Below are 25,141 nucleotides of genomic sequence, written 5' to 3' on the forward strand. Positions count from 1 at the left end.
TTTCCAAAGGCTACCTAGGTAATAAAAGTGATACCTGTTTTATACTTTCTTTATTTTAATTTCTATTTTCTCTCCCCAGGCAGAATGTAAGACATGTAAGGTTTCCATGCCTTAAGCTTTTCTCTCACATGCCCAAAGCATCTCCCCCATCCCCGGGGCAGATGGAAAATACCCTGAACACACTTCATGAAACAGTGCGGCCTGTTACCTTCAGGTCACGGTGGATAATAGGAGTTTTGCACTGGTGCAGGCGGGCAACGGCTTCACAGGTGTCACAAAATATCTGGAGCACTTCATTCTCTGTAAAACCTGTCTGCAGGCGCTGATTCATCAAGTTGACCACCTGGCCTCCTGGAGGGGACACAGAGCAAGGGAGAGGTTAGAAACACTCAGACTCACGACTTACCCAAGACAATGAACGGCTGTCCACAGAGAAGCAACCTGGCCCAAGGTAACAGAGCTGATTGCTGGCTGAGGCACCCAAGTGTCTTGGTTCCAGGGCCCATATTTGTCTTCTTGCGATCCAGTGCCTCTTCTAACGCATCAAAAACAATCTATTTTATAAAGCACTCCAGACGTGAGCTGCCTTCATTACATCTTCAAGATTAGTAGAAGCGACAATATGGTCCTGCTATAACCACTTGGGTCTACTGTCCCCATTTGTACGAGATGAGGCCCCAAGGTTCAACCTGTCATATCTTTTAGTAGGAATCAGACTACACAATAGACTCCAAGAGCAAGAAGAAGACAGCTTTTTATTTATTTTTTTTATTAAAAAAAAAAATTTTTTTTTTTTAATGTTTATTTATTTTTGAGACAGAGAGAGATAGAGCATGAACAGGGGAGGGGCAGAGAGAGAGGGAGACACAGAATCGGAAACAGGCTCCAGGCTCTGAGCTGTCAGCATGGAGCCCGACGCGGGGCTCGAACTCACGGACCGCGAGATCATGACCTGAGCCAAAATGGGACGCTTAACCGACCGAGCCACCCAGGCGCCCCAGAAGACAGCTTTTTAGCCTGTGCTTTAGGAACGGCGTGGTATCTCTGGCTTCACTAACTACTTGCTGCCAAGAATGTAGAAATGCTACCCCAACATTTATTCTCCAGGACAGTAAGATTGATGACCTCACTTACAAAATTATCCAGATCCCTGGATGCTCCTACTGCCACGTCTCTAAATATTTTAACACCCAAAAGGGAATGGACAGGACGAAACAAACTGTCACGTCTCTAAATATTTTAACACCCAAAAGGGAATGGACAGGACGAAACAAACTGTCAAGTTCAAATTTGGTAGTATTTTATAAAATCAGCTTAAGAGTTCTTACAAGACAGGATAAAATTATTGGTTAACATCACATTTTGAGGGTTAACAACATATTTAACTTACGGACAGTATCTTTAAAGGCAAGGAAAATGTCAGTGGAAGTAAGGATGATTATAAAACAGGGCACCAAACAGGAGACAGTGACCCAAGCCTATAAGTGGCAGCTGCTTAAGCCAAAAAAAAGTCAAACCTCCAGGCTGGCTGTTTGAAACGCAGTCAAATCTGAATCAATTCATGCTACAGTCTGGATTTCCGGAGATAAATGTGGCTTGAAACTCCAAGCTTTCAACTACTTAACTCTACTGGTAACAGCGGCATCGTTTGAATGGAGCCTTACTGGCAATTACAGCTTGCAAGCAAGGAGAGGAAAGGTCATTTCCATTAGACGAAAAGGATTATTTCCCACCCACCCCCTCCCCAACACAAGGTGGTGTGGGTGGAGAAGAGAACACAGGAGGGAGGGAGTTGAGAGGCTGAATCGTTTCTTCAGTCCATCTGGAGTTGGGTCTTTATTATGTGCCTTCATCACTTGTTTTAAAGCATCACAAATAACACATTCATTCTCCCCCTCATCCTTTCTCATTCATACACAAGCACCAAACCTTCCTAAATCTAACAAAAAGGGAGTTTTGTATTATCCACCATTTCAAATTGTTTGCCACCATAAGAATAACCAAGACGTGACAGCATGCTCTGTATCTTTTAGCCTCACAGTTTCCACATCTTTAAAATCACAACAGCATACATTAGGGCACAGTGCACATTAACTGAAATGACCCCATGCCCTTGACAATAAAGTTCCAGAGCAATGGGAGCTTAAGGTATGGGACATATACTCACCCCTACAGAAGTCCATCAGAATGAGCACTTCCCATACATCACCACTGCTCACGTTGTTGATACTGGAGTCAATGTAGCCCACAATGTTCTTGTGCCCCGACAGGTCTCTCTGTAAAGAAGAGTAGAGAAATATAGTATTAGTTACAGATACCAATACAGACAAAATGAGCCAGTCAGTTCCATTAGCACAGATAATTTAAATACAAAGAGGGGGAGCCTGGGTGGTTCAGTCGGTTAAGCGTCCAACTTCGGCTCAGGTCATGATCTCACAGTCCGTGAGTTCGAGCCCCGCGTCAGGCTCTGTGCTGACAGCTCAGAGCCTGGAGCCTGCTTCAGATTCTGTGTCTCCCTCTCTCTCTGCCCCTCCCCTGCTCATGCTCTGTCTCTCTGTGTCTTAAAAATAAATAAAAACATTTAAAAAAAAATTCGGGAAGAGGGGAGTGGAAAAAGAAGTGGTTCTATGCGTCACCATACAAACATGGCAGTTTAGACCATAAAAACGGTAACTACCACCACACTAACCAGAGATTTGGCTGCTTAGAGTGATAAATAAAGTCTCTTTTAATTTGAAATTATATACCAAGACAAGAAGAAATCTCATAGTATCAAATGAATATACCTGAACTCTGAGCATCAAAGTTAAAACTCATTAGAACTTTCCACTGAGTGAAGGAGTAAGAATGACTGTTGCCTCAGAAAGGTAGACAAAAACAGAAATGTGACACTGGAACTAACAGTGGAAAGTCACTGGAGCCCTATGAGAGAACAGTTTCAGAGAAGGGATGGGATGGGGGTGGTGAGGAGAGCAGAAATGGACTTGCAAAGAGTTGAGTACATAGAGCTGGTGACTACAAATCAGTCCTCTAGAACATCTCGTGCTTCAGAGAGGAACAGCATGGAGAGAAGAAATTCTTAGGATGGGAGAGAAGTGAGCCTGGGAGAGTGGAAGCAGCCAGGAGCAGAAACCTTTAGCATATAGGAGAGGACAAAGGATAACTGCTGGAAACAAGTCCTGCAGGAAGAAGGGGCAGGGACTGAGAGCACTGTTAAAGGGACTGGTCTTAGAAAGAAGAGCAGGAAGGAAACAAAGATGGATATGCATACTGGTTTACAGCTGGAGACAAGGGAATTTCATTGAGTTCCGATCTATTGTTCTGTTTTTGGTAGAGAGCAAGACCATGTTTGCAGTGTAAGGGAATGAGAAAGAAGCTTGATGAGAGAAATAAAAGGCTTCGAGCAACTACTTTGGATAACAGACAAGGGAGATGATGAAGCAGAAAAGCGGTCTCTCTTCTTCAAGTTCCTCCACAACAGAAAATGACTTTAGGGTTCATGTCACAAGGCCTGTTCTTCCCGCTGCTTTTCAGTCTCATCACCAACTCTTCAAAAACTTGATTTCGTTTACACAGTCTGGGAAGTAGGAAGAACTGGAGAGAAGTTTTTGAAGCCAAAATAGAGCAGAAGATCATGTTCTCCAAATGTTCACAAGACGAATGAAAAACTAATGTTTCCACATTAGTAATTCATCTACATTTAACTGTTTGAAAAAGAATCAGCAGTGTTACCTCTGATTTGTCTCACCCCAAGAGGAATAATAAAAAATCAGGAAGGAAAAAAAGCATTTGGTAGAGCCAAGAGGAGGTCAAGAGCTATTAGAAGACCCAAACTGGATAATTAACATCTGCAGATGGCATCCTAGAACAGTTGCCAAGCTGTCTGCTGATCAGTTCAAGCCCAAATTCCTGTTCATTTGTCTTCTGCAGAGTTCCTGAGATATGCCCAAGCAGAAAAGATCTCCTCTTTGGAGAGAGACGATGGAACTCACTTTTAACGACTTGATGATACAGCAGCATCTCAGATTTTACAGTAAAACCTCACTAGTCTGTAACTGATGGAGAAGATCAATTTGAATGGATGTGAAATGCAGAAAAGGTCAGGAGAAAAATCTTACCGCAAAGTAAGACTGACTCACACAGGGGGTACACTGCTCAGTTCTCCATATTAATAGGCCAGAGGAGGTCCAAGATTCCCCGACTTTCATTACAAGCCCGGTCCTAGGCTTGGAGAACAGAAATGGACATAGAGGTATGGGATGGAACCCACATGGTATTGGAGCTCAAGGCCTCAGGAAAAGACAGGATATAGGGAAGATACCTTGATGCCCTTGGCTACAATTATTATTTGTGGTATTGAGATAAAAGTCTATATGATGAATCTAAGTCAAAACCTGATTTTTAGGGGAGTGGGAAATGTTCAGTTAAATTACAGATCGGATCAGTTTATATTTTACAATTTAATCAGTGATAAGTCTAAGGAGTTTGAGTTGTTATTTTAAACCTTATTTTTAAACTAACGTTATATAGGGAGTTCCTGGGAGGCTCAGTCAGTAAAGCATCTGACTCCTGATTTGGGCTCAAGTCATGATCTCATGGTTTGCAGAGTTGAGTCCTGCATCAGGCTCTGCACTGACAGATTCTCGCTGTCCCTCTCTCTCTGCCCCTCCCTGGCTCACTCATGCTCTTTCTCTCTCAAAATAAATAAATAAACTTCATATATATAATGTATGTATATATACATACATACATATATGTGTAATATATACACATATATACATATATGTGTAATATATACATATATGATATACATACATATATATAATACACACATACACACACACACACACACACACACACACATAAAGAATGGGAAAAGAAATATGTGCAAATCATACACATGATAAGGATCCAGTATCCAGACTATAAAGAAGCCTTAAAGCTCAACAATAAAAAGGCAACACAATGTAAAAACTGGTAAAGGATCTGAATGTAAATTTCTCCAAAGAGCATATACAAATGGCTGATAGGCACATGAAAAGATGCTCAACGCCATTAATCACTTGGAAAACACAAATCAAAACCATAATGAGATATCACTCTACAACCACAAGGATGACTATAATTAAAAACAGAAATAATAAAAAATGTTGGCAAGGATGTGGAGATTGGGACCTTCATACATTGCTGATAGAATATAAAATAGTGCAGCTTCTGTGGAAAATGGTTTGGCATTTTCTCAAAGAGGAGAGTTACCACTTGACCCAACAATTTCACTTCTGTGTATATACCCAAGGGAAATGAAATATCATATTCACACAAAAATTTGAACACAAATGTCCTTAGCAGCATTATTCATAATACCAAAAAGCAGAAACAACCCCAATGTCCATTAGGATATACAAAATGTTATATATACATAGAATGGAATATGACGTAGCCAAAATGGGTTAAATATACCCACTTTCAATGACACGTTTTTTAGTTGCATCACCATTTTGGCTGCTCCCATGTAAATGCTTTGCTTTGTCTATATCCTTTTTATAAGCATGGCCCCAGTTAATACTCCAGGTGTCGTTGGACTCCTGCAGAGTAGACGAGTACTATCACCTACTATTAATTTTATTAATGTAGCTAAAAATGGTATTCTTTTTCTTTTGGCAGCCACATTACACTACATATTCATACTGAGTTAACTGACCACTAAAATACTTGAGTCTTTTTCCACTTACGCTGCTTTAAATCTCCACCTTCCCAGAACTATGCTTGTAAAGTTGTTAAAATAAAATAAAAATCCAAGTGTATGACCTTGCCTTGTTATTTCATCTCATTAGAATCACTCCATTGCTTCAATTGGTAAGGATTGTTTTAGACCCTGATTCTACTACCCAGTGTAGTTGTTATATCTTCCAACTTTGTATTAGGTACATAATTGATAAGTATGTCTTCTATCTCTTTAATTAAGTTCTTTATTAAATGTAAAATAACATAAAGCTAATGGTAAGCTGCAGGGCTTTTTTCTTAGAAAGTTTCTAAGATTAATATCAAATCACTGGTCAGAAATCATTATACACAGTAGCTATTATTCCTGGCATCCAGCCTAAACTCTCCAACTTGTTCACAGATCTCTGGTGAGTGTCCTTACCCAAATGATATGATCCACAGACACGGGACCTAGTGCACAATCCTGAGCTTCCTATCCAGAAACCTTCCCAGAGACACCATGATGTTGATATGACATGGCTGCTCTTATCCAACCTGAGGGCTCTTTGGATCCCTGCTTATTTACCCAAGTGACTACAAAATAACTTAAAATTTTATTTTATTTTAAAAATAAAATATATTGGGGCGCCTGGGTGGCTCAGTCGGTTGGGCCTCTGACTTCGGCTCAGGTCATGATCTCATGATTCGTGGGTTCGAGCCCTGCATCAGGCTCTGTGCTGACAGCTCAGAGCCTGGAGCCTGCTTTAAATTCTGTGTCTCCCTCTCTGACCCTCCCACCCTCCTCATGCTGTCTCTCTCTCTCTCTCTCTCTCTCTCTCAAAAATAAATAAACATTAAAAAATTATTTTAAATAAGTAATACATTAACATTCAAAAAGAAAGAAATATATAGTAGGAAATTATTTTCTACTCCAATACTCATCCCCTATAAGGAATCCTCCCTTCCTCCCTTTTACCTTCCCTCTCTCTCTCTATCTTTCCTTCTCCCTCATCTTTTCAGTGTTTTGTTCAGGCAAATCCAAACAGTATGTATTATGTATGTACACAGACACACACACACACACACAGACACACACACAGACACAGACACACACACACACACACACACACACACACACACACACACACACCTTTTCCTACACAAAAAATAGCATCAAAGCATCTTTTATACGTTCCAGATTCTTGTCCCCCATCTATCTCAATGTCCCTACTGTACTCATTCTGCCTTTCTCCCTTTTAGGAATATGGAAACATTTTCCTGCCTCAAATCTTCTGATATCTCTTCTGTTGAAAGAAGGTCTGCAAACATGACTGGTGGCACCTCAGTGTCCTCACTATCAAGCTCGCTGCAGATGTAATCCGTCTGGGCCAGGAGATGTGAACACAGAACAGCACTTGATCCATCTTGAGCTAGAGATCTTATCCCTTTAAGTCTGAAGATAATTAATCTTTTCCTGCCTTTAGGCAAAGGAACCTGAAGCCCAAAACCCAACTTCCAACTGTTCATCAGAAACCAAAATCCTTTTGGTTTCATCAGGGCACATATCCCAGATGTACCCAAAGACTCATACCACACTCTGGTAAATGGCACATAGCATTTGTCAAAATTAAATGTCTCTAGTGAACCACTGATCATTCTTGAGTTTGGGTGAGATGTGGGTATATATCCTTACTCTGGGGTAAGTGCAGAGAGGACTCTGCTTCTTTGATCACTAACACATAAGCTTAGCATGTTATAAAGCACATTATCCCTTCCACCTCCTTTCACAATCCTGACACCATTTGAGAGAGGAAGGGCTAGGGTATGGCCTACATTGCACAGAAGTCTGAGCCTAGAGGGTTAAAGACATCATGCGGGGCTTTTGATTAAAAATGGTAGGAAAAAAACTGTAAGTAAGTTGAATACTTGCTTTAATCTCTGCTTCCTTCTAAAGCCTTACTAAATGTTGTAATGAATTTGTTTTTTAAAAAGCATAAACTGAAGACTTCCATTTCCGGGAAAATGGAGACGTATTTTCGCCTATTCTTCCTTCTAAGAACAACTAAACACTCTGGACACTAGTATACATTTTAAAAAGCATAACAAAAAGGGTCTGAAATGTGGACAGAAAGCAGACAGACTAGAAACTTTGGAACCCAAGGAATGAGATGATGGTGAGCTCTCTGTGTTATCTTCTTGTCCCATACATCCCAGACTAGAAACTGAAGAAGCCGGCTAACTAAAACATTAATGGGCGTAGATAAAAAAAAGCCCCAGTAAAAGCCTGCTCTCTCTAGCCAAACCCAGGAAGGGGGCAGCCGGCAAGACAGAAACATACAGCCACTAACTACTCTACTCCAGCCAAAACCACAGAAAAAACTGCAGCCCCTCCCCACAATGTGCCAGCAAAAGCCAAGTGCAGAGCCTAGACTTCTGTCTTCGCACAAACACACGGTATATGTATAAAACATTAATATATAAAAAACATACATAAGTACATATTACATATAACACATATATCTAATATCTATATTAGATATAACATTGATTAGAATAAATATTTAAAAGTTTTACCAAAAAATGGCTAACAAGTATAGGAAAAGATGCTCAACATCACTAAGCATCAGGAAAATGCAAATCAAAATCACAAGGAGAGAACATTTCATGCCTATTAGGATGCCATCATTAAACAAACAAAAAATAACAAGTGCTGGCAAGAATGTGGAGATATTAGAATCCTTGTGGCACTGTTGGTGGGAATAGCCACTATGAAAAACAGAAAATTAAACACAGAATTACCATATTACCCAGCAATCCCACTTCTTGGTGTAAATCCAAAAGAATTAAAAACAGGATCTCGAAGAGATATTTGCACACCCACGTTCATTACATTATTCATACTAACCAAGGGGCAGAAGTAGCCTAAATGTCCATCGATGGATAAACGGCTAAAGAAAATGTGGCATATACATATAGTGGAATATGACTCAATCTTAAAAGAGAAAGAAATCTTGTCATTTCTACAATACGGATGAACCTCGAGAATATTACAGTAAGTGAAATAAGCCAGTCATAGAAGGACAAATACTGTATGATTCCACTTACATGAAGTATATAAACAGCTGAACTCATAGAAGCTGAGACTAGAATGGTAGTTGTCAGGAGCTGGGGCAGGAGGAGAAACGGGGAATTGCTATTCAATGGTATAAAGCTTCAGTTATACTAGATAAATAAGTTCTTCAGATCTGCTGCATAACACTGTGCCAACAGTTAAAACTATACACTTAAAAATGGTTAAGTTGCTGGGCACCTGGGGGGCTCAGTCAGGTAAGCGTCCAACTCAGAATTTTGGCTTAGGTCATACAATTTGACAGAGCCCCGCATCAGTGCAGAGCCTGCTTGGGATTCTCTCTCTCCTCTCTCTCTGATCCTCCCCCTGCACTCACGCACCCATGCTCGCTCTCTCGCGCTCTCAAAATACATAAATATTTTAAAAAACGGTTAAGATGGTAAATTTTAAGTTGTATGGTTTTGACCACAATAAAAAAAATATATTTTTAAAAGTCAGAGTAATGGGGCGCCTGGGTGGCTCAGTCGGTTGAGCGTCTGACTTCAGCTCAGGTCACGATCTCGTGGTTCGTGAGTTTGAGCCCCGCGTCAGGCTCTGGGCTGATGGCTCAGAGCCTGGAGCCTGCTTCCCATTCTGTGTCTCCCTCTCTCTCTGCCTCCCCCATTCATGCTCTGTCTCTCTCTGTCTCAAAAATAAACATTAAAAAAAAAAAGTCAGAGTAAAATTAAAATAAAATAAAATTTAAATATTGGCTTACAAACAGAAAGATCTTCAAAATTGAAATAATAATTCCTTAGTTGATAATCTATGAAATATATCCAAATGAGTTGAAAATTTATACCCACACAAAATCTGCACACAGATGTTTATGACAGCTTTATTCACAATTGCTAACACTTGGAAGCAACCAAGATGTTCTTCAACAGACCAATGGATGAACTGTGAAATATCCATACAATGGAATATCATTCTGCTCTACAAAGAAATGAGCTATCAAACCATGAAAAGACATGGAAGAACCTAAAATGCGTATTAAGTGAAAGAAGCCAATCTGTTAAGGTTACACAATGAATAATTCCAACTATACGATGTTCTGAAAAAGGCAAAACTAATAGGGCAATAAAATAAAAATCAATGGTTATTGGGTGTTGGGAGATTTGGTGGAATAAACAGGCAGAGCACAGGGGATGTCTAGAGCAGTGAAACTGTCCCATATGATACTATAATGGTAGATACATGCTATACATTTGTCAAACCCCTAATACAATTCCAAACTCAATGTACAATACCAAGAGTAAACCTTAATATAAACTATAGACTCTAGGTGATAATGATATGTCAGTGTGTCAACTCCCACCTCAAGTATCTAGGAAAAGAAGAACAAAATAAACCTAGGGCACCTGGGTGGCTCAGCTGGTTAAGCATCCGACTTTGGCTCAGGTCATGATCTCGTGGTTCATGAGCTCAAGCCCAGTGTTCAACTCTGCACTGACAGCTCAGAGCCTGGTGCCTGCTTCAGATCTGTACCTCCCTCTCTCTCTGCCCCACCCTCACTTACGCTCTGTCTCTCTCTTTCTCTCTCAAAACTAAATAAACATTAAATAAATAAATAAATAAATAAATAAATAAATAAATAGATAAATCAACCCAGAGCAAAAAGAGAGAAATAATAAATATAAGAATAAAAATCAATGAAGTAAAAAATGAAAAAATAGAGAAATCAATAAAACAAAGAGATGGTCCTTTGAAAACATCAACTGGCAAATCTCTAGCAATACCAATAAAAAAAGAAATACAAGATATAAGTTATCTAACAGGAATGAATCAGGGGATATTGCCATAGACGTGGCACACATCAACAGATAATACAAGAATATCACTAACAACTAACTCTACATGCATACATTTGACTTAAATGAAATGGACCAATTCCTCAAAAATACAAGCTATCACAATTTACCCAATATAAAATGGATAATCTGAATAGCCCCATAACTGTTTTTTTTTGTTTTTATTTTTGTTTTTATAATTTATTGTCAAGTTAGCTAACATACAGGGTGCTCTTGGCTTCAGGAGTAGATTCCTATGATTCTTCACTTATATACAACACCCAGTGCTTATCCCAACAACTGCCCTCTTCAGTGCCCATCACCCATTTTTCCCCACCCCCCGTAACTCCCAACCCCCATCAACCATCAGTTTATTCTCTGTATTTAAGAGTAACTTATGGTTTGCCTCCCTCTCTGTATATAACTTATTTTTCCTTCCCTTCCCCTATGGCCCTCTGTCAGGTTTCTCAAATTACACATATGAGTGAAAACATATATCTGTCTTTCTCTGACTGGTTTATTTCATTTAGCATAGTACCCTCCAGTTCCATCCACATTGTTGCAAATGGCAAAATTTTATTTTTTTTTTCATCGCTGAGTAGTATTCCATTGCATATATATACCGCATCTTCTTTATCCATTCATTAGTTGATGGACATTTGTGAATGGCCTTATAACTATTAAGGAAACTGAATTTGTAACTTAATAACTCCCAAAAAAGAAATCCCCAGGCCCAGATGGTTTCACTGGAGAATTCCAACAAATGCTTAAGGAAGAATAAACACCAATTCTACAAAATCTCTCTTCCACAAAACAGAAGAGAAGGGTACACTTCCTAACTCATGTTATAAATCCAGAATTACCCTAATACCAAAACCATAAAAAGCTGAATAAAACCAAAAATCTGCATGCCACTATCCCTCATGATTATAGATGTAAAAATCCTAACCAAAATATTCACAAATAGAATTCAAAAACATAATAAAAATAATTATAGGCCATGACCAAGCGGGGATTATTGCAGGGATGTAAGGCTGATTTAATATTTGAAAATCAGTCAATACAATGCCCTATATTAAAGCTAAATAAGAAAAATCATGAGCATATCAATCAATGCAGAAAAAATATTTAACAAATTTCAACTCCCATTCATGGTAAAAAAAAAAAAAAAAAAAAAACTCTTAGAAAAATAGGAATAGAGGGAAACTTCCTCAAATTTATTTTTTTTAATGTATTTTTAAAAACTACAGGGGCACCTGAGTGGCTCAGTTGGTTGAGGTCATGATTTCAGGTCAGGCCATGATCTTATGGTTCATGGGTTTGATCCTTGCATCAGGCTCTGTGCTGACAGCTTGGAGCCTGCTTGGGATGCTCTTTTTGTCCCTCTCTTTCTGCCCTTCCCCCAGGCGCTCTTTCTCTCTCTCTCTCTCTCTCTTAAAATAAATAAATATTAAAGAAAAAATTTTAGGCATGTCTGAATGGCTCAGTTGGTTAAGTGTCCGACTCTTAGTTTCAGCTCAGGTCATGATCTTGCAGTTTTGTGAGTTCAAGTCCCCCATCGGGCTCTGTGCTGGCAGTATGGAGCCTGCTTGGGATTCTCCCTCTCTCTCTCTCTGCCTCTCCCCCACTCATGCTGTCTCTAACTCTCTCAAAATAAATAAACTTTAAAAATAAAAAAATAAAATAAAGAAAAAATTTTAAAAACTACAGCTAACCATATGCTTAATGGTGAAAGTCTTCTTTCCTCCTAAGACTTGGGAAGAAGACAAGGATGTCCACTCACCATTGTTACTCAGCATAGTACTGCAAATTCTAGCCAATGCAATTAAGGCTAGAAAAGGAAATTAAAAGGATGCAGATTAGAAAGGAAGAAATAAAACTGCCTCTCTTTGCAGATGACACAATGGTCTATATAGAAAATCCTAAGTAATCTAGAAAAAAATTCAAGAAGTAGTAAACAAGTTCAGCAAGGTTAAAGGATATAAGATAAACACAGAATGATCAATTGGTTTTCTACATACTAGTAACAAACACAGGGACACCAAAATGAAAAATCCAATACCATTTATAATCATTCAAAACAAAACAAAGAAAACCTATGTATAAATCTAAGAACATGTACAAATCCTACATAACACTGATGAAAAAAAAAATCAAAGATGCAAATAAGTGGAGAGATGCACCATGTTCATTTATTGGAAAACTACACAGAAAAGATGTCAATTCTCCCCAAGTTCATAAAAAGGTTTAATGGATTTCCTATCAAAAACTTGCCAGATATTCTGTAGATAAAGATTATTCTAAAATTTATATGAAAAGGCAAAAGAACTAGAATAGGTAAAACAATTTTAGAAAGAAAAAAAAGAAGTAGGTGGAATCAGTCTGATTTCAAGACTTATTATAAAGCTACAGTAATGAAGGTTGTGTGGTACTGGTGGAGGGACAGACATATAGATTAATGGAACAGCATAAAGAAGGGTCTGGAGATGGACCCTCACAAATATGCCCAACTGAGTTCTGACAAACATATTCAATGGAGGAAAGATAGCCTTTCTTTTTTAAAAAAACTTTTTTTTAACGTTTATTTATTTTTGAGACAGAGAGAGACACAGCATGAACGGGGGAGGGGCAGAGAGAGAGGGAGACACAGAATCTGAAGCAAGCTCCAGGCTCTGAGCCATCAGACCAGAGCCCGACGCGAGGCTCGAACTCGTGGACCGCGAGATCGTGACCTGAGCTGAAGTCGGACGCTTAACCGACTGAGCCACCCAGGCGCCCCGTAAAGATAGCCTTTCAACAAAGGGTGCTAGAGCAAATGGAGACCCATAGGCAAAAAAAATGAACCTCAACCTAAGTCTCATACCTGCCATAAAAATTTATTCAAAATGAATCACAGACTTAAATGTAAAATGTAAAACTATAAAACTTTTAGGAAAAAAACAGGACAAAAATCTTCAGAAGCAAGGTGTAGGCAGAGTTCTTAGAAATGACACCAAAAACATGTTCCACAAAAAGGAGAAATGATAAACTGCACTTCACCAAAATTAAACATAAAACAAAACAAAAACAAACACAAAGGTCTTAAACATTTTAAAGCCTGATAAATAAATTCAACGGCATGGCTGTAAAGCTGAGGAAATCACCAGAATGTAGAGGGGGGAAAAAAGAAAACAAAGAAATGAAAAATAAAAGGGAGAAAATAAGAAAATTAGAAAATCAATTCAGCAAGAACCAACATCTGAATAACAGCAATTTCAGGCAAAAGGAAGACAGAAAAGGAAATCACCAAATGAGACAAACTAAAATTCCTCACAGTGCAAGGATGGGAGTCTCTGGATTACATGGGAACACCATTTATTAATAAATAAAAAGTGTATACAGCAAGGTATGTCATCAAGATATTTCAGAACACTGTAAACAAAAGGGAAATTGATAAATTTCTAGGGAAAAATTTCTAGGGTCACACCTAAAGGGCCAAATATTAGAATGGCTCAAGACTTCCTATGTACAACAATGAAAGCTAAAATATGGTACAGTAATGCTTCCAAGAAATATCTAAATGAAATGATTTCTAAGCCAGAATTTTTTTTTTTTTTTAAATAAGATTTCACATGGGATGCCTGGGGTGGCTCAGTCAGTTGGGCGTCCGACTTCGGCTCAGGTCATGATCTCGCAGTTTGTGGGTTCGAGCCCCGCGTCGGGCTCTGTGCTGACAGCTCGGAGCCTAGAGCCTGCTTCCAATTCTTTGTCTCCTTCTCTCTCTGCCCCTCCCCCACTTGTGCTCTGTCTCTCTCTATCAAAAATAAATAAACGTAAAAAATATATATTTTTTTTAAATAAGATTTCACATGTGTGAGCATAAAATAAAGACACTTCTAGACCTCGAAGGTCTCAAAACTTTACCTACCATGCATAAGGAAGCTACCACAGGATAAGCTCCACCACAATGAGGAAGTAAAACAAAAAACGAGTCAGGAAATCTAACAAAAAAGTGAGGCAAAGGGAATGACTAAGACATTCCAAGACAAGACTGTAACTCAGGCCTAGAGAGCAACCAATTCAGATTTCATGGAGTTAGAAGACAGATTTCTTCAAGAAGATAAAATGGGCAGAGCACATAAATGCATATAAAAGTATTAAAAAAAAATGATTTCGACAACCTAGAGAGAGTTTGGGGTTAAACTGCTGAAAAGTACACAGAGAAGACAGACAAAAAAATTGAAAAAGATCGTTAATTCCAATGGAAAGAGAGTTATATAGAAAAGGGATAGTAATCCTAGTCCACAAGAAGATTCTGCAAGAATAGTGTTTTCTTACATGTAAAAACTCATACTACTGTAACTAACACACTGCCAAAATTTAACTGCTGTTGTAGCAGAATGGAAAATGAGAATGACTGCAAGGTATCTGGGGAAAAGGGTATATAGGGGATGAAAAAGCTAAATATTTGCATTCCATACCATATAATACCTAAAAGGGAGAAAAAAAAATCAGGAGCTGGCAATATCAGCATGTTATTCAGAAACATATCAAATAAATCAATAAAAAGGGGTTGCCCCTGGAACCTTGAAATGACAGAGGAGGGCCCCTCAGGGAATTGCTTGAAGTTTTTAGTAATAAGCTTAGTTCGTCTATTTGAGTATTTAAGTCTTGAAAAAAATATAAACTAAAAACAACTCAAAACAGAATCTTTCACAACTATTATATGGCTGAGCCAGAATTTGAACATACATATTTGTGAGCTCTAAGGGGCCTATGTCTTCTTAGTTCCTCTATTCCAAAGCCTGCCTAGCACAAAGCCAGCTCTCAAACATGTTTCTGAATGAGTAGGAGAAAGTTAAAGAATAGGATTACTTTCATAACACTAGAAAATGAATGAGAAGGGCACTCTAGGCAGAGGAAATAGCAGAAGCAAAGACAGGAAACGGAGTGTGTGAGAGCTTAGCAAGGCAGGGACAAGGGGGAGGAGGGGCAAAGAGAAGCAGCCAGAAAACCTAATGCTGCTGAAGGGAGATGCAGTGAAGCTAGTCATTTGGAGTCGTGGGGTAGGGAAGTGGGCGCTCACTGGTGCCTGTGGACAGATCCATGTGGCCCTGAGTATGTACTTGGGGCCTTGGGGTTTTTTGTTTCGCAATCATGACAGCAACACTTCCATCAGCAAATGGTTTCTTCTCAAATGGTTTCAGCTTTTTGAAATCTAAAATAGTACCAGACTCTGTAAAATCCTGAGGTCTTTTTCAGTAGCCCAACTACAGTACAGCTAGTTACTCTTAAGTAGCCCCTGAAAGGTCAACCCCACAAGGGATGGACAGGGCCAAGGAAAGCCTGATGAAATTCCTACAATGGCACCTCCACCCATTTTTTTGGACCCCTTTCTTCTCTTTATAAAAGCATTAAACTCCAGGGCATAGAGAAATCATCACCTCTAGGTGAATACATGCACCTGATATTACCATTATTCATACATTCATTTCATCCAAAGCCCACTAAGTACAGTTAACACTTGAACAACATGAGTTCAGACTGTGCAAATCCAGACATGGATTTCTTCCCCTTAAATACAGTACAGTGCGTAAATGTATCGTCCTTATGATTTTCTTAATAACATTTTCTTTTCTCTAGCTTACTTTATTGTAAGAATACAGTATATAATACATATAACATACAAAATATGAGTTAATTGACTGTTTATGTTAAGACTTGCAGTCAACAACAGGCTATTAGTTGTTAAGCTTCGGGTGATCAAAAGTTAATATGTGGATTTTCAATGGTTCAGGGGTCAGCACCCCCACCCCCATATTGTTCAAGGATCAACTATATTATGTCACACAGTCTGCTGGAATGTAAAGCTCCTGATTTAAAATGAGTTACTTTCTGATGGCAAAATTACTTATAAGATTACGCATAGGCAATATAAACAAAATTTTGCTTTGGTGAAAACAAAAGTATTTTGTGGAAGCAAAATGGAATAAAAGACTATTTAAATTTTTTATGTATAACGTCAAACAGAAGTGAAAGTGAGAAACTCCCACATACCCAGTGATCTGCTTCGATCGGTAACCCTTTGCCAGTTTTGTTTCTCTTCTATATCCACTCATTAACTTCAAGACATCATCTTATTTCATCCATAAATATTTCAGCACATATCTCTAACAGAAATGTACTTTCTTTAAACATCATATGAATATGAATTGTGAAAATGAAGTTTTTAAGATATGAGGTATAATTAACATATAATAAAATGCACAGATCTTAAGGTGTTCAGCTGAGTTCTGACACTTATATGGTCCTGGGTAACCACTACCCAAAACAAGATATAGAACATTTCCATGGCCCAGAAAATTCCCACATGCCCCTTTCTAGTCCATTTCCCACACTCAGATGACCACTTTCTGATCTGTTATCATAGATCACTTTTGCCTGTTCTTGGACTTTTATATATGGGATCATAGAGTATGTGTGAATAAGAGGTTTCTAGTCCAAAAAAGGAGAAAACCATTCCAGGAGGAAAGAACTACATGTATAAAATATAAAAGTGTAGAAGGGTATGTTCAAGGAATGCTGAAAAGCTCAAGATGGACGAAGACCAGGTTTGGGAACTGACAGAAGACAAGACTAGCAGACGAGGCTCACTGGAGAGCTGGGGTTTCTGGATTAAACCCCATACTTAATTCTGGGAATGAATTTATGAAAGAAATGTTTCCCAGTGCCCAAACTTCTTCCTCTGACCTAAAAAATTGGTCAGTTCTCTCAATACGCTCCTTTCTCTTCAACCCTCCAGCTAAGGGTGACCAAGATGGGAGAAGCATGTTGCACCCCATGACTCTTCATTCTCATTTTGTGTGAGGCTCCTCTGCCATCTCAGGGAAGGGAACAAGACCCACTGCCCCGAGACACACACACACACACACACACACACACACACACACACACACGCCTTTCTTATCAGAGGGCACATTTTAAACAAGAAGTCCCAAGTCTGAGGGGCAGCCTTACCATTATCTGGATTTCTCTCTTGCACACCTGGAGATCATGCTCATTGTTGACAAACATGCGTTTCAAGGCACATTTCATTCCATTGCTTGTCCTCACCAGAAACACGATAGCAAATCCACCTGTGAAGGAAACACACATACAAGCTCTTTTGAGTGATGTTCAAAAAGTCAAATAACCACAGTGGCTATAGCTTTCTGCTGTTACTGTTAATGGTACTGATGCCATCATCAGCTAGACCTAGGGCTTGCCTGGGCTAGAAGGCACTCTTACATTCAAGGGACTCAGAGATATTACCATGGGATTGGGTGGCAAGAGTCAGAAAAATTGTTCCTGAACACCTATATCAGGAAGAAGGAAGAACAGTAATTATCTTCCAAAGTACCTACAAATAAACAGATAAAAGAAAAAAGAACTACATTCCAATCACTGTCCTAGGCACTTTGAGCTCTTATTTAATTCTTACTACAATCCTATGAGGCTGGGTATTATTTTTCCCTTGTAGATGATTATTAGCTAGAGAAAACAGAGGCCCAAAGAGATTAGATTCAACCAAAAACTTAAAAAAAAAAATTGTAAGTCCAGCACTTAACCAGAGAGGCCTGGAAGTTATTTTAATAATTGTTATAATAATAGTTGTCAATTTCAAGAAGCTTTTTCTTCCTTCCTTCTAATCCCTCCTCAGAGCTAACAATCGACCCTGAGGATTCTTCCTGCCTTTCCTACTTCACAGGCTGTTGAGAAGACACAAAATATAGGTATGAAAGGTTCCTCGACACAGCAGACACCAGGAAAGTATAACTCGATTACAGGGCAGATGTTTTAATGTTCACACTAACCTTTCTCTTAAAGACAGTCCAAAATTCATTAAAAAGTTTTATGTAACTCTAACAGAAACTCTTAAATGCTCTGGATTGGTTATATTTTAGCGTTTCACAAATTCTTACAACTCCTTACTTCAATCTCATCCCCCAAATGCTGTATGAGGTGTTCAGTACCATCGTTAACAGGGGTTATAGATAGATAAAGTGCAGGAAAGCTGTCAAAGCTGAAGGCTTCATAAGCAGTATAAGCAGTGAAGGCAGTATAAGCAGCAGTTATACTGGGCACTTTGTCCATCTACTTGCTCATACACCATCATAATTTAGCTTGAACTATCCTGTGCAATGACCCTGGGGAGCAAAAAAAAAAAAAAAAAAAAATTCTTTTGCTAGGCTATTATTTGCATATAGGTGATGACTAATTGGATGAAGGTGACCACAGAGGGAAGTCCCTAGTGTGGGAACTTGAGCTGAGGCTGTGGCATAGTGCTAAGGCTAGCAGCCACATGCAAAATTGATAGAGAGCAAAGTAGTGATTCTAGAGACTTCACGCCCGAGACAGAGACTTCGGCCCTGTTTAATCTCTCTGCAACCTCTGAGGCCCAGTGGCACTTCAGCAACTGTCTGTTGATGTCCATAGCATTGCCTCGTGTCTCTTCACAATGTTTACTCTTTTTCAAGTCTGCTTGGATAGGTTTTTCTGCTCCTTGTAACCAGAGAGCCTTAATCATAGAACACAATTGTATGTTTTCATACAATACACACAGAATTCTGTTTAAAAAAATGTTAATGGACTCAAATGTTCCAAGTGTGCATTTTGATAATGATTTAGCAGCCATTGCATGTTTGTGTATCTCTTGCCACACTGTCCTTCTTCAGTATTCAGATAAACACTAAAATTTGCCATGAAGTCTTTTTTCCACTGTCATCTTGAATCTTGTATCTCAGTAACATTTTCCATTTTCTTATAATACTTTAAAGTCTACTTGCACTGTTCAACTGTCAATTTTAATTCTAGAAATTTACTTTAAAAATACGTTTAAGGGCGCCTGGGTGGCTCTGTCGGGTGGGCGACCGACTTTGGCTCACGTCATGATCTCACCATTCGTGAGTTCGAGCCCCGCATCAGTCTCTGTGCTGACAGCTCGGGGCCTGGATCCTGCTTCAGATTCTGTGTCTCCCTCTCTCTCTACCCCTCCCCTGCTCACGCTCTGTGTCTCTCTGTCTCTCAATAATGAATAAACGTTAAAAAAATTTTTTTTAATAAAATAAAATAAAATAAAAATATGTTTAAACCCCTACCACATATTGGCTAGCAGAGGTCTTGTAACACACACACATACACACAAAGTCTCAATGTTAAGATGCATATTTTTTACATTTTAATTTTTAGGATATCAGAATTTTTCTTGTAATGAGTATGTACATTTAGTGCAGTAGTATTTAATCTTCTTTTCCCCAAAAAGCTGTTAAATTCATGATGTGTCTTATTATCAATCAGAAGTGTTAATTATAAAGTTTCTATGTGTATTCATAATTATTTTGTAAACAGTTCAAGTGAGTATTCATTTTATAGGTATTTGAATTTGATTAAAGAATCACAGAACTACAGACTTTGTACCAATATGCTCTTAGAGAGCATTAAATCCAAGCATTTTGCTTTATGAGTAGAGGAATGGAATGAGGCTTAGGAGTCTCATGGCTAATTATGTAGAACCTGGAATGGTGTCACTCTGCTGGCTGTCCACAACATGTTCTTCCCACTTTACTTACCTTAGAGAAAACCTGTGTCACACCCCATTTAGATAATAAGGAGACATGTGATCGGGCTGCAGAACACAAGTTGGGAATGACTATTTCCTACAGTGGAATGCACAGAACCACTAAAGGACAGGGCAGCCCTTTCAGCAGGCTGATGATACAGCGACCTAAGATACCTGCCAGCAGATGGGAGCAGTGCAGTTTTCTTTACCAGGTAGCAAGATGACCTTTCCAGCCTGCACTCAAGAAATGAGTCAGATGCCTACCACACAATCCAGGCAGGCACAATGGGTTGAGAAGGGCCAGCCGAGACTCTCAAAGCCTATGACCATCACAGATCTAAAGGCAAAGCAATGAACCTGCGTTATCCCTAACACAGATGGAACCACACTGTTTAACATCTATGCCCATAAAAGGGCTTATGTGCAGATGGGACGCATTTAAGTCACAGGTCCTTGATCATGAGACAAAATTCAAAGTCTGATAGGATTTGTCAGTTTAAAGATATTGGTCACTATCAATGTGTAACTGACCAACTGGAGATGTAAATAACCCAGTTAGAAAAAAGAGGGCATACAGCACCACTCGAGATACTTCTCTGGCACAGGCCCATGTCCACCAGACAGATCAGGGTATGAAGATTCTCGGCCACACCTAAACAGAGTTCGGGCTGTTAGAGAAGAAGGCAATTATAAGACTGTAAATAGAGAGGCTTGTTTCAGATTGAGTTGCATCCCGAGATCTGGATTAAATGGAAAAATCTAAAGCTGAGCTGGGCATAGTTTGGACAGAGGTAGAAAAGCTAATATTCACTAGAGCCTGTGCCAGTCTGCCCACTGGAACCTGGGCCAGTCCTTCTGCCTACCTGCATGTTTTTTTGAGACGCTAAGATAGGGGCATCTGGGTGGCTCAGTGGGGTAAACGTCTGACTTCGGCTCAGGTCATGATCTCGCAGTTCGTGAGTTCCGGCCCCACTTTGGGCACTGTGCTGACAGCTCAGAGCCTGGAGCCTGCCTTGGATTCTGTGTTTCCCTCTCTTTCTCTGTCCCTCCCCCATTTGCATCTGTCTCTGTCTCTCTCTAAAATAAATAAAAGCATTAAATTCTTTTTTTTGAAAAGCTAAGATATTCCCTATGATTTCCCTGGAATCCCTTTTGGGGGAAAATTCATGAATTTACTGAACCACAAAGGGAAAAAGGATTCATTCCATTATATGAGGTAAGCAAGTAAAAAGCAATGGTTCACGTAAAGGAATAGCCACTCCACAACTCCAGATAGGCATAATAATTTTGACACAGACACACTTTAGCCTCTTAAATATGTGGGAATACTTTTTTATTTCCGCAAAGAAACATGCTTTCTCCCACTTTCCCTCAAATACATAGCACTCTTGGGTCTAACTTTATCCCCCTAATTTTTAATGATATGGATGGGTACTTAACACTCACTATGAAAGCAGAGATTTTGTCTCTTTAGTTCCCCTCTGTACCCTTATGCCCTAGAATAGTGCCTAACACATAGTGGGCACAGTCAAAACTTAATTCATTTTCCTCTCCTTGTTACTACAGAGAATAGAAAAGGTTACAGACAGCAGGCAAGACCACAGGAAATAAAGCAATGGTTCACGTAAAGGAATAGCCACTCCACAACTCCAGATAATGGGTGCCATGGGAATATGGACCCAGCTTTGTCAGATGTGCTAGTATCTAAAGATAAGCTGGAAACCCAAAATTTTATGTGAAATATCTAGATGTAAACACTGGCAACAATCGCATTTTATTTTATTTTATTTTTTAATTTTTTTAACGTTTATTTATTTTTGAGACAGAGAGAGACAGAGCATGAACAGGGGAGGGGCAGAGAGAGAGGGAGACACAGAATCTGAAACAGGCTCCAGGCTCTGAGCTGTCAGCCCAGAGCCCGACGCGGGGCTCGAACTCACGGACCATGAGATCATGACCTGAGCCGCAGTCGGACGCTCAACCGACCAAGCCACCTAGGCACCCCAACAATCGCATTTTAAATTAACACTGGACAGGCCAACACTGCAGAGGCTAAAGGAAACACATCTGAAAGGCTGAGTCTCTGAGCCTACAGTTTCTTACTCTGATCTAATCTAACACCTCATCTTACTGAAGGCCAGGGGATGAAGTGCCACAGCCAGTGGTACACAAAGTGAAAAAATATATACACATATATAAGCTCATACACTGGTTGTCACAGTTCTTGACCCTCTTCCCTGAAGTGGAGTTTTTGGAATTTGCCTCCACCCAGCATTTGTATTTGACTTTATACTTTTTCAAAGGCATTTCAAAATAGGGGCGCCTGGGTGGCTCAGTCAGTTAAGCGTCTGGCTCTTGATTTTGGCATTTTGGCTCAGGTCATGATCTCATGGTTCATGGGTTTGAATCCTGCATCAGGCTCTGCACTGACAGTGTGGAACCCACTTGGGATTCTCTCTCTCTGACCCTCCCTCTAACTCTCCCTCTCTTTCTCTCAAAATAAATAAGTAAACTTTTTTTTAAAAGGCATTTCAGGTGCCTGGGTGGGTCAGTCAGTTAAGCATCCGACTGGCTCAGGTCATGATCTTGCAGTCCATGAGTTCGAGCCCCGTGTCAAGCTCTGTGCTGACAGCTCAGAGCCTGCAGCTTGCTTGGGATTCTGTGTGAATAAATGCAATCATACAGTATGTATCCTTGTGTCTGGCTTCTTCTGTATAATATTTCTGATATTCATCCTCATTGTTACATGTATCAGTAGCTGGGTTGTTGGCTTTTTTTAATTGCAGACTAGTATTCCATTATATAAATATTCCATAGTTAGTTTATCCATTCACCTGTTGAAGAACATTTGAATTGTTTCCAGTTTGGGACTATTACAAATAAAGTGTTCATATAGACGTCCATTTTTTTGTAGATATGAGTGTTTATTTCTCTTAGGTAAATAAGTAGGAATGGAATTTGCTGGGATATATGGTAAGTGCATATTCAGCTTTATAAGAAACTACTAAATAGTTCTCCACAATAGTTATACCATTTTGCATTCCCAACAGCCACACATGAGAGTTCTGGTTGTTCCACACCCTCATCAACACTTAGTATGGTTAATACAATTGTTAATATTGTTTTCTTTTAGCCATTCTAGTGAGTGTGTAATGATACTTCATCATGGTTTTAATGTGCATATCCCTATAGATCCTTCAACATTTAAACTCCTAGGATTAGCTGCTTTCTAACACTTTCCTGCTAAAAGGCTATTAATAAGGACAGGATCACAGAATTACTGATGAAACTACTGCGGTAACTTGGACTTCTATCTCTCAAGCAAAGATGAGAGAAGTGCCTAATTCTCTTCTGCGAGAGGCAGACAAGTGAGACTTGTATACAGAGGGGGAATTATATAATCTCTAAAAACTCAACTCTGATATCAACAAGAGATCATGGTCCTCAATATCATTACCATGGCTGACCCTTTTTAAGCAGAATGTCGTCAGGAGCCTAAGCATGATATTTGACATCAGCAACGGGGCTTTTGAGGAACTAAGTGCAGTACCTCTCCTGGCTTCGTCTCAAATACTGAATCATGCTAGATAGCACCAGGCCCCAGGGGCTGCTCTGAATGAATCAAGACACCAGTGGCTTCCACTTAGCAAAGAAAAGTAAGGGATGGGGGCAGTAAGGTGACAGGGAAGAGAAGAAAAACACCAAAGCGACAATCTCCATAGCGGTGTGCGCACAGATGGGGACCAGCTGGGCAGACAATGAGCATGATTAGACCCAGGACTGAGATGCAAAAGAAGCCCGGCATGGTGCTGAGACAGGGTTTCTGGATTTGCTGCCAAAGAGGTTTGGGTGGATATTTTAATATCGGGCACAGATTCTAGCCACTAAAAATCTGCTACCTGCTTATTTCCTACAGGGGAAGGAAACTTCATTTCGTAACATAAGTCCCATCTACACTTTTAGAAATGCCTTCTACTTGTCTGAGATGAAAGGAGACACAAACCAAAGGAACCAGAGGTACTGAGAAAAACCTCGTCCGGATCCATATTCTGCTCCTGTCTTCCAGTTTTTCGCCCCACAAACTCTTGTTTCTCTTCTAAAATAAGATTTAACCCAATGAATGCTGTTGACTTAATGCAATTTCTCTCCAAATGACATGAGGAAGAGAAAATAAGCATACAACAACCTTCAGAAGCTGGTCTAAAGAATCAGACAGAGAACCCAGTTAAAGTGGAATTTATCCAGGAGCTATAAAAGAAAGGGCAATACTAGACAAGTTGCTGGATCTCTTTGGCCTGTTTTCTCAATGGCAGAAATTAAGACTAAATAAGTGGTTTTTAAACAGTTCCTCAGAGCCTTAGGACACAGGAGGTACTTCCAGTGGCCCCAGGAGGAAAAAAAAATATTCCATTTAAGGGTGGGATGCTCCACACAGCTTCCTTTTATCTGTTTAATTCTGAAAAAGACACTGGGGAAAAAAGCGGGGGGCTCCTGCTTTAAAGGAGAAGGAGAAAAGTAGTTCTTTATAAAAGAATGTTCTATAGTTCTATATAAAAGTATTTTATAAAGAAAAAAGGACCACACCACTACTAGTCCTACAACGGGCCCTTGTCTACATGACTACTGCAGATAGAAATAAGTACAGGCAGTTCTGGGGCGGGGGCTGTGCCACTACATCCCCCCCCACACCCCCCACACCCCCCCACACCCCCACCCCCCACCCCTGCTTACATTGAGATCACATAGTATTCCTTTGCAGTCCAACGGGTTAGGCTCAAACAGGCCACAATCTCCATGAAGCCCTGTCCTCACATCTGCCGAGGGTAGCTGATATCCACCTCATACTTTAGGGGAGGATTACATGATAAACAGAGCACCAAGCACAGCAAAGATATGTGATGAATATTAAAGGTTCCATCTCCCCCCACCCCGCCCCCAACACCAAATCCTTTGTATTTGTAT

At 39.6% G+C, this 25,141-nt stretch overlaps 1 protein-coding gene across 20 annotated transcripts in view; it reads right to left on the reverse strand.

The window, feature by feature from the left end:
* The window catches only part of AAK1 (AP2 associated kinase 1), a 168,656-nt gene that overhangs the window by 72,248 nt on the left and 71,267 nt on the right, over positions 1-25,141 (reverse strand). For all 20 annotated transcript variants that reach the window (XM_042981620.1, XM_042981618.1, XM_042981619.1 and 17 more), the window contains 3 exons: positions 17,599-17,717; positions 2,168-2,276; positions 209-351 (listed from right to left, as the gene is read on the reverse strand). In XM_042981620.1, the coding sequence (XP_042837554.1) occupies positions 209-351; positions 2,168-2,276; positions 17,599-17,717 (371 nt within the window). The remainder of the gene's footprint in view (positions 1-208; positions 352-2,167; positions 2,277-17,598; positions 17,718-25,141) is intronic.

This window comes from Panthera tigris, chromosome A3 (genome assembly GCF_018350195.1).
Source record: "Panthera tigris isolate Pti1 chromosome A3, P.tigris_Pti1_mat1.1, whole genome shotgun sequence".
Lineage (NCBI taxonomy): Eukaryota > Metazoa > Chordata > Mammalia > Carnivora > Felidae > Panthera > Panthera tigris.